The 11,044-nt window shown below is 45.6% G+C and overlaps 1 protein-coding gene across 1 annotated transcript; it reads left to right on the forward strand.

Annotated features, from left to right (window-relative positions):
• The first annotated feature begins 673 nt into the window (after nucleotides 1-673).
• LOC130458131 (endogenous retrovirus group K member 8 Gag polyprotein-like) lies at nucleotides 674-7,760 on the forward strand. Its single transcript, XM_056821112.1, has 3 exons — nucleotides 674-678; nucleotides 5,240-5,375; nucleotides 5,889-7,760. Exons 1-3 carry the CDS (start codon nucleotides 674-676, stop codon nucleotides 7,758-7,760), a joined length of 2,013 nt encoding a protein of 670 aa, XP_056677090.1.
• The last annotated feature ends 3,284 nt before the right edge of the window (nucleotides 7,761-11,044 follow it).

The raw sequence follows: 11,044 nt of genomic DNA on the forward strand, positions 1-11,044 counted from the left end.
TACACAACCTAAAGTTTTAGCTCATAGCTGTAAAATTTAAAATTATATCTCAATAAAAATATTTATTTTATTAATGATTTATTAATGATCATTAAAAATTTAATGGGATTATTGTAACCAAGGAATAATGTTCTAAATTGACCAATTCAAATGGAAAAAAGATTAATAAATAAATTTTTTTAATGATCATTAGAAATCAAGGAATAAAGGGGATACAAAATAAAGACCACGTGCCTATGGCTGATCAGCCAGTTCAAAATCCCCACTCACTGTCCTCACCTTGCTCCTGCAAGCCAAAGAGGGTGGGACCCTCCATGTCCTCACCTAATATCCCCACCTAATATCCCTTGTCTACAGGAAGTACATAACAGGAAGTCGGTGGGCTCCTGGGAAATGTAGTTCTTTTTTTAGGGTAACAGATTGTCAATTATACATAGCCATTAGATCAAAGTAATTGACAGACTTCCTTTCTTGGTACAACTTCTTACATAAATGCAGTGATTTTTTTTTTGGTGTCATTTTTTTCAAGTATACACTTTCATTGATCATTTGATCTTGATCTAATGGAAGCCATGTCATGGAATACATTCAGAGTTACTCTTGCTGGTTCTGGTCAGTGGCCTTTTCTGGTTCAGCCATTTGGCATGCAGAGATGATGACTTTGCTTCTAGCCATGCGGTAGCTCGGCATGGAAAGCAAGCCCCTCATTGGCTGCTCAGTCAGGGGAGCTAATGTATAAGTTGATATAAAAAAGGGAGCAGCAACAGCTTATAGCTCACTCTCTTGCTTCAGCTCCACATTTAGCAAGTAGTTTACTCTTTCTCGACCCACTATGAGGGATGGAAGGAGAATGGATTGTGCACCTTCCCCTCTCTACACCTACTCCCAGGTTGAACATTGCTATCATAAGTTGAGCTTGTGCCTGGGCCCTGGGATTCTTTTCTTCTTTGTTCTGCCTTTTCTAAGTAGATGATAGAACATTATTCTCAAGGAGGACACCTCCAGGCATGGAAATAACTTTGAGTTTGAGAAGACCAGGTCCAATGAGTGGAGCTGGCTTGTGGAAATAGAAACTTCATGGGAGAAATCAGAGGAGAAGCCCAAGTCCTTGGCCTATTTTGCCAGAAAGAAAACATGGGACTTTGGGGAAGACAATGCAGAACTGAAGTGAAAGATGTGATAGAGGCATGGAGAGAGAGAAGACTTGTAAGCCAAGATGCAAGCACCAAGCAGGAGTCCTAACCTGCCTGTCAATCAAGAGGAAGGTTCCAAATAGAATGTTCCCAGGAGTTGGCAGTTGAGCTGACCAGGGGGAGGGGACTTGGAGTCACACTATCTGGAGGTTGAACCTGGCTGAAAGACCCTTGTGGGGCTGACTTGGTTTTGGGGAGCTCTCTGACCAAGGGAGAAACCTTTGTTATTTCTGAGATTTTGACTGATCAAGAATTGGAGGAAAGCCAGGCTGAAGGAGAGATTTTGAACTTTGTTTCTCTCTTGAGGAGTTGTCTCAGACTGAAGGACCCTTAGGGGAACCTTCAGAAATTAAGCTGAGACCTTGCTGACTTTGAGAAGAAGAAGAAAGAAGATTTTAAAAGCTGTTGTCCTCCATCTCTCTAATTGTCTTAGAGTCACAGTTTGTGACTGGACTACTTTCTCAAACCCTCAATTCTCCCCCATTTTAGATTAGGGACATCCTCATCCCTCTCATCTCAGTTTCCCATCCTGTTATCCCAATAAACCTTTGACTGAGAAAGCAACTAGAGTATCTTTATAGTTCACTCAGGAGGGAGGAAAGAAGCCAAAGGCTTCAAGAAGAACTGGGAGGTGAGGGGGGGGCAGGGAAGAGAGGGTGAAGGAGGGAGGGAGTGAGGGAGGAAGGAGATTAGGAGAAATATTGATCCACCAGTCATCAGTAGGGATCAGTAGGCAAACCCCAGAGCAGTTCCCCTGTGTGGCAGCATTCCCCTGTACCTGCAGTGTCTCTCATCTATCACCATTGTAACTAGGAAATCCTCAGGGTGTGTCCCCTAGTAGTAGCTCTCTAGTCAGCCAGAGCATCCAGTCATTGCAACAACAGAAATAGTGTCAAAGTACCCATTTCTATTTCAAAGACCTAATAAGCAGTCCTATGAACTGCTTAACATTTAGATGGATCAGCCTCTTAATATCTTGTAATGGCAGTGATGAATTAAGCTACTGAGTCCTGTTCCATCAAAGCATTTGTGCACCATGCCTGGCAGAGCAGAGGGAACTCTTTGTGGAGAAGTGAGAATATTCAGTATCTCAGCCCTCTTGGGTGTTGTAAACCTTAAAATTTCTTAGACTTGTAAATGTTGGAAATTTCACCATTGGGAAATTTCATACTTGAAGAATTTCCTACTGATAGTGGGAACTCTATTGGAATGTGAACCCCATTGGCATGGGAGGTTCCTTCTCCTCCCTACTTAAGATTACTTTAGGACAGAAACCTTTTGCTGAACAATGGAAAGGGCTTTGACCTATGCTTAAGCATAGAACAGGAAGTTCTTTGAGTCATGATTGATTTTAGAATTGATACAATAGAGATACTTGGAATGACAGAACCAGGTCTTGGAACTTCCAATCTCCACCCTGCTCAGGGTAACAGGATTTAGGAAGGGCTGCAGCAAAGGATCAAGATTTAATTATTTGAGAATATGACCTTCAACAGACATGTGCAAAGCCACAGATCTCTGGGCGGTCCTGGGTTAAGCTAGAGCCACCATTGGCACAGGGAAGACATGGACAGTGATTGGTAGGTGTGAGAACTGAGGGGAGGGAACTGAGATGGTTTCCTTAAAGATAGAGGGGTCTGAGGACTGGGGGGTTGTTGGAGAGGTTTTGCTCTGAGAGGTTGTGCTCTGAGAAGTTTGCTCTGAAGGAAGCTGGAGGTGGAGGCCCCTGAGATTGTTTCTCCATTTTGGTCACGTGAGTGATAGGGACTGATCTCTTTTCTTTGCCTCAGCTATCTAAGGGCTTGGGCCTTTTGGCTCAGCCTAAACAGAGGGGGTATTTAAGCCCTATTCCCTTCTCTCCCCTTTCTCTCTCTCTCTCTCTCTCTCTCTCTCTCTCTCTCTCTCTCTCTCTCTCTAATACCTTTCTTCCTCCTGTTTGTAATTAAACTCCATAAAAGGTTGACTGCTGACTTGAGTTTTCATTTAGGAATTACATAGCTGAATTCCTTGGCGACCTTAAATTAATATATATCAGTCTTTTATAGTGATTTCCATGTCACAGTGTGCAGCAGTGGTTCCTCAATTATTTCATTAGAGTTAGTTATCTAAGGTGATGACCCCCCCCATGCATAATGAGACACATTTTCAAATGTGGCCAATGTGAAGATCCATTTCACTTAACTATAAATATTTAATACAAACATTCTAAATATTTTTCATGGGAGAAAGAGTTAATTGGGAGAATAGGACAGGTAGGAAAATAGTATTAGGCTTATCAAAACAGAAATAAAATTAAGAAAAAAGTCATTGACGTATGCTACTTGCAGCAATGCAATGATCCAGGACAATTCTAAGGGACTTATAAGAAAGAACGCTATCCATATTCAGAGGAAGAACTGTTGGAGGAGAAACACAGAAGAAAAACAACTGCTTGATCACTTGGGTCGATGGGGATATGATTGGGGATGTAGACTCTAAATGATCACCTGAGTGGAAAATATCAATACTATGGAAATAGGTCTTGATCATTGACACATTAAAACCCAGCGGAATTGTGCAGTCAGCTATGGGGTGGGGTGGGGTGGGGTGGGGGGCATGAATCACATAACCATGGGAAAAGATTCTAAATTAAATAAAATTTTTTCAACTAAAAATAAATAAATACACAGAAGAGAATGGAAGGAAACTCAATAGGATCCACAAACGAGTAAAACAGTCCTGAAAATAAGTGAATTGATTGTGTGGTTGGAGAAAGGCAAACTATTTATATTGCAGATGCTTGGCTGCATAATGCAGCCTTCTTTTTCTGTTCTGACATGCAGAAATGTTTGTTCTACTTACCAGTTGTTAAGTTGAAATAAAACAATTTTTTTTTAAAGAATTAAACTCTCTGTGGGAAGAAAATACTTCAAAGCAACACATACACACACAGATGAGTCTAGTTTCTTTTTTCTACTCACAAAACAACCAAAAATGGCATTTTAAGGAAGTGGGTTTAAAGAAATAACTGGTTCTCCTTATGAAAGTATACTTGGAAAATTTCAGCCCTAAAGGTTAATTTCGCAGAAAGTCATGATCAACATGCCATCAGATTGGCCCAAACTGACAGTCTGTTTAGGAGTCGTGTCTCTCTACAAGAAAGTAAGACCTAAATCTGAACAGCAGCATTATATGATGGATAACATGGGTTCAACTGCTTCCTCTAAGATAAACTGACTGTCTGACCCTGTGCAAGCTACTTAATTTCTCATTTCCCATAAGCAACTCTCTAAAATTGAGTTACAAAGGAGATGTAGATGTGTATCTAGAGGAAACATTTCCACAAAGGGTTGTCCACAGTGTCACCAATTATCTGTCTAGACCAGATTAACGGCTAAATATATAAATTGACAAATTAATGGATGAATAGAAAATAAATTCTGAACTCATTACAAGCAAAAAACCTTGATGCTGACATTGCAGGTCCTATTGAGAGCGAAACATCAAAAACAAAAATACTCACAACAATGTAATGGAAAATAATGGAACAAATAACCAGTTTAGTACCACTGAAATGATGTAATTCAAACTCTACTCAGTGAGGTGGTTCTGGACTATGGGATTAAATATCTTTTTTTGTCCTGTTTCTAGGGCAACTGAAAGTTGAGGGGAATGAAGAAGGGCTTGAAGAGCATTTTGTTGAAGTCTGTGCTTCCTTGTGATGTATTTTCCTGTATAGAACCTGACAACAGGCTAGAAATACTGCAAACATAACATACCTCCCTTCCTCCCTTAAAACAGGATGTCTTCCCTAACTAGTTCCAGGTGTAGGTTGTAAAACCCCCTCTCCCTGACACCAAATGTACTTACATTCCTCCTAGGTTGTAAATCCCCCTCTGACACCAAATGTGCCTGCATTCCTCCTACCCTTTTGTCCTCCTAGCCACAGTATATATATACCATGCTTTTGCTTCAATAAACGACTTCTCTTTGCATACTATGTGAGAGCTGTCCGTACCTTTCTCTCTCTTCCCCGTTCCTTCTCTCTCTCCCCCTTCCCCTCTCAGGGGTCGTAAGGGGCTGGTCCCCAGCATCTGGCGCCCAACGTGGGGCCTGAGCGACCACCGGACAACTGAGGAAAAGTTCGGCGCCGAAACCGAGGCTACAGTAACGGGTAGGGATCGGACGATCCTGAGGAAAAGGGTAAGTTGTCCCATTCATATCTCCCTCTCAAACCCCATTGTGTGAATGGTTGAATGTATGTGTGTTTTGATGGCAACGGAATAACAGTCCCCTTATATATACGAGTAATAGGGCGCCCCTTCGGGGAACCTGGCCGGGGCTTATACGGCACGCCTACGCTCAAATATAAGGGACCCCTCTTTGACCAAAGGGGAGAGGCCAATTCGTGGAGAGTTGATCTCGCGGTTCGACTGCCGTTGACCTGTTTCTGAGTGTTGACCTGGGATTACTGCGGTTCCGTCCCTGCGCGAGCACGGCGGCCAGGAAACCAGGGAAGCGAGTCTTGTGTGTGACTGAAAATGGGGAAAACACTATCTAAGGAAGCTCTGTTTATAAAAGAATTAAAAGAAAGAATTAAAGAGCACAATGTAGAAGTTAAGAAGAGATCTGTTGCGCTTCTTCTCCTTTATTGAACAACGCTGCCCGTGGCTCATTCTCCATGGCCCTGGCATTCACCCCCTAACTTGGGATAAGGTTGGCCGAGACCTTAATGATTTTGCACGCTCAGGTCAGCCCATCCCTGAGGATTTCTTTACCTTTTATGGCCTGATTCGGGACATCCTTAAAGAGGCTGATTCCAGCGCACAGGTCTCCCACCTCCTCAGCCTTGCTGAGGACGCTATTGAGGAAAGTAAAAAACAGACTGAAGAAACCCCTGAATTAGACAACATGGATAAAAAATACAAAACCCCGTCTCAAGAAACCCCTGAATTAGACGAACCTATTAACACCCCCTCACACTTACCAGAACCACTGCCTCCCTCCCACAGACCCGCTCTCTATCCTGTCCTTTACGATAGCAATACACCAGAGACCCTCAATCCCGCATACCAGACTGAACTGGATGAGGTGGCAGCCAGATACCACCCTCCAGACTTCCTTAAAAACAAACCCCCTCCCTACAATCCGCTTTACCCTTCCTCGATTTTACCAACTCTTCCCAATACAAATGACCTAAAGATAGCCACTGCTCAATTAACTAAGCAAATCACTGATCTCAAACAATTTATAGACTTACAACATGAGATCGGCCACTTAACAAGCCAATTACATGACCTTCAGGTCGCCACCATGAAACCAATCTCACATTCAAAAAAACCTAAAAACAACCCCTCCAAACTACAAAAGCCCCTCCTGGCCCTCCCGGTAGTTACCAGGCGTAGGACCACCACCGGTACCACCCCGGAGGATGTAGACATAGAGGAGATCCCTGACGAACTGTCCCAACCCTACCAAAATTCACCCCCCGTTTCCTCTGAATCTGACAGAGAGGAGGGGGATGAAGAAGCGAATCAAGGGGTCCATACCACCGATACAATCCGGCCCCATGCCCACCCATTTAAAAGACTTAAATTCAAACAGATTAAGGACCTCCATTCAGCAGTAAAAAACTATGGCCTTAATGCTCCCTTTACCCTTTCTATCTTGGAAAGTCTCGGGGGAGATGGGCACTTACTCCCCTCAGAATGGACTAAGGTTACACAATCTGTCTTGTCTAGAGGCCAGTTTTTAACCTGGAAGGCAGAGTTTCAGGAAAGGGTAGAAAATCAAGCAAAATCAAATCTCACAAACCCCCAAACAGCCAATTGGACAGTAGACAAACTCATCGGTCGTGGTCGTTATGCCCCTGACACCGTGCAATTGAGATTGCCTCCTGGCCTCCTCATGCAAACTGCCCACGCCGCCTTAGCCGCATGGCGCGCTGTCCCTGCCTCCGGGGCCATCACCGCCCCGATCTCTAAAATCCTCCAGGGACCAAACGAGCCCTATGCTCAATTTGTAGCCAGACTCTTAGAGACAACAGAAAGGGTCTTGGGACAGGACGGTACCGATAACCCAGTGGTTAGACACCTGGCCATTGAAAACGCCAACCCTGCCTGTAAGGCCGCCCTTAGAGGAAAATCTAGAGAGCTTGATCTGAACGGCATGATCCGCTTATGTAATGATATTGACTCTTATGACCACAGAATTAACAAATCTATCTCCTTAGCTATTGGAGCAGCCATTCAAGCCACCCGACAGAACGCTCCCCGTAATTGCTTTAAGTGCGGCATGCCCGGACATTTTGCTCGTGAATGTCCCTCCAATCAGGCTGCCCCTAGTTTACCTTTCAGCCCCTCGGGTGTGCCTTCGAGACTGCCCCCAAGTGTCTGTCCGAAATGTAGGAAAGGGCGTCACTGGGCCAGCGACTGCCGCTCCAAAACTACCTCAAATGGACAAAATATTCCACCTGTCCAGGGAAACGGGATGCGGGGCTCCCTCGGGAGCCCCTTCCCCTCACCCTTGCTCGAGCCACAACAGGCAGCGCAGGCTTGGACCTCTGTTCCTCCTCCACCAGAATATTAACCCCTGAGGATGGCCCTGAGGTCATTTCCACCGGTGTCACTGGTCCACCACCCCCTGGTATGTTCTTCTTAATCATCGGAAGGGCACTCACTACTCTACAGGGAGTTGTGGTCCACCCCACATTAGTGGACAATGACTATACAGGAGAAATAAAGCTCATTGTTGAGTCTCCCCATGGCCCGGTTACTATCCCTGCTGGCCACCGACTAGCCCAAGCCCTTCCCCTTCCCATGGTGGGTGACTTCCCTACCATTGAACAGACAAGGGGCCCTTCGTCCCCAGGATCGTCAAACATCTATTGGGTACAACAAATCACTGAGTCCCGTCCCACCCTCCAGTTGTCTCTTGACGGGAAGAAATTTATCGGACTACTTGACACCGGGGCCGATTCCACGGTCATTTCCCACAAACACTGGCCTTGTGCCTGGCCCCTTCAGCCCTCTACCACTCATTTGTCCGGCATAGGGCAAGTCAATCACACACTTCAGAGTTCAATGTTCCTTACTTGGAGAGATGCTGAGGGTAACACCGGCACGACTCGACCCTATATAGTCAAAGGGCTCCCCGTTAACCTCTGGGGCAGAGATATTCTCGCTCAAATGCGACTCCTCATGGTGAGCCCCAGCGACCCTGTCACACAAATGATGCTTAAATCTGGCTTCCTCCCAGGAAAAGGGCTTGGCAAAAATGAACAGGGCAATCCTCAACCTATCTCCCTTACACCCAATAGAGATAAAGCAGGCTTTGGGTCACAAAATTTTTCATAAAGGCCACTGGTCCTCCTGCACCCCAGGCAGATAAGATAACTTGGAAGTCTGATTCCCCTGTCTGGGTCGACCAGTGGCCCCTCACCTCTGAAAAGGTCCAGGCCGCCATCATGCTGGTGCAGGAGCAAATCTCTTTGGGCCACCTCGAGCCCTCCACCTCACCATGGAACACACCTATTTTTGTTATCAAAAAAAAGGCTGGAGGGTGGAGACTACTACAAGATCTACGGGAAGTTAATAAAACCATGATTCCCATGGGCGCCTTACAACCCGGACTCCCATCACCTACAGCTATCCCTAAGGGATTTCACAAAATAGTTATAGATATAAAGGACTGTTTTTTCTCCATTCCCCTTCACCCTCAGGATTGCCCTCGATTCGCCTTCTCTATCCCCATAGTCAATCAAATTGGCCCCAATCCCCGATTTCAATGGTTAGTCCTGCCTCAAGGAATGGCCAATTCTCCTACCCTATGTCAAAAGTATGTTGCTCAGACGATAGATCCCATCAGGCTTCGATTCCCTTCCGCATATATTATCCATTATATGGATGATCTTCTCATAGCAGCTCCCTCCCCTCAACTGACCCAGACCATCGCTCAAACCATTACTTCAGCCCTACAGGACAGAGGCTTTAAAATTGCCCCCGATAAGGTACAGGTCCAATATCCCTTTTCTTTTCTCGGATTCCGTCTCGAGACTGATCATCTCTTTACACACAAAGTCACGCTTAATCGTTCCATCCTAAAAACACTTAACGATTTTCAAAAACTTCTAGGGGATATTAATTGGCTTCGTCCTTATCTCGCCCTTGCAAAAGCAGACCTCCGCCCCCTAGAAAATATTCTATGCGGAGATACCGACCCCTCTTCATCACGATCACTAACACCCGAAGGAGAAATCTCCTTACAAAAAGTTGAACAGGCAATTGCCAAACAGAACATCGGTTACTTCTCCCCTAAGGATCCCCTCTATTTAATCATCTTTTCCACCGAATTCTCTCCCACAGGTCTCCTATGGCAGGACCCCTCTCCCCTCATTTGGCTACACCTTCCCCTAGCCTCTAGGAAGATCCTGATCCCCTACCCTGACCTGGTTGCTCAGCTTATTATGATGGGTGTCCGCCTGGCCACTCGCCACTTCGGCCGCCAGCCCGATCATATTGTTTCCCCGTATAATAAAGAGCAACTACGATGGCTGCAAACACAGAATGATAATTGGGCCGTCCTTATCTCATCCTATGAAGGCACTATTGACAATCACATGCCCAGTAATAAACTCTTACAATTCTTTACCCTTACCCCCTTCACCTTAACCCGTATTACACAGTCATCTCCCATTCCCGGAGCGCCCACGATTTTCGTGGACGGCTCGAAAACAGGCCTCGCGGCCATTGTTATGCATGATTATCCCCATACTGTCCACACTCCTTATCAATCTGCACAACTGGTTGAACTCTATGCAGCACTCACTGTTTTTATCTCTCTGCCTGAATCCCCCTTCAATCTATACTCTGACAGTCGATATGTTGTTCAGTCCCTACTACGGCTTGAGGCTACTCCTGTTATTCAACCCACAACAGCCACCTTTTCCTTATTCACCAAAATACAGCAAGCCATCAGAGCACGGTCCCACCCCTTCTTTATAGGCCATTCAGGTCTCCCAGGCCCCTTGGCATTAGGAAACGACCTTGCAGATCAATATACCCGCTTGGCCGCTCTGGCTGTACCTACAATCCCTTCGCCAGACCCTATTTCCCTTGCTACTGAAGCCCACAAACTGCACCACCTTAACGCCCATACTCTTCGCTTAGCCTACAAAATCACTAGAGAGCAAGCCAGAGCTATAGTGAAAAGCTGCAAAAATTGCCTTACGCTGTTACCTGAACCTCACCTTGGAGTCAACCCCCCGTGGCCTCCTCCCTGGCCACCTGTGGCAGATGGACGTTACTCATGTCCCCTCCTTTGCTAAATTGAAATATGTTCATGTTTCCATTGACACCTTTAGTGGGTTTCTTTTTGCCTCGGCACAATCTGGCGAGGCCACCAAACATGTCATCAAACACATGTTTCTCGCCATGTCAGTCATGGGAAGACCATTGACCCTTAAGACAGACAATGGTCCTGGCTACGCAAGCCGTTCCTTTAAACAGTTCTGTGCTCAATTAGGCATAAAACATATCACTGGCATCCCCTACAATCCCCAAGGACAAGGTATTGTAGAGAGAGCAAACCAAACACTGAAAAATACCATTTTCAAACTAAAAACTCAGGAGACCCTCTACCCCTTGTGCGGCAGCCAAACCACCTTGCTGGCACGTGCCCTTTTTGCCCTTAACTTCCTCACCCTGGATACGGAGGGCCGCTCTGCCGCGGACCGTTTTTGGCACCCACACACCACCTCTAACCTCGCTCAGGTCCTATGGCGTGATCCCCTCACGGGCCGTTGGAACGGCCCTGACTCTGTTCTGACCTGGGGCAAAGGCTCAGCCTGCATTTTCGACAAAAGGGAGCAGTCT

This window comes from Monodelphis domestica, chromosome 3 (genome assembly GCF_027887165.1).
Source record: "Monodelphis domestica isolate mMonDom1 chromosome 3, mMonDom1.pri, whole genome shotgun sequence".
NCBI classification, from domain to species: domain Eukaryota; kingdom Metazoa; phylum Chordata; class Mammalia; order Didelphimorphia; family Didelphidae; genus Monodelphis; species Monodelphis domestica.

Coding starts and splice junctions, on each gene's coding strand:
- LOC130458131 (XM_056821112.1), top strand. Junction 5,376..5,888: donor GGACGATCCTGAGGAAAAGG/GTAAGTTGTCCC, acceptor ACTTGGGATAAG/GTTGGCCGAGACCTTAATGA.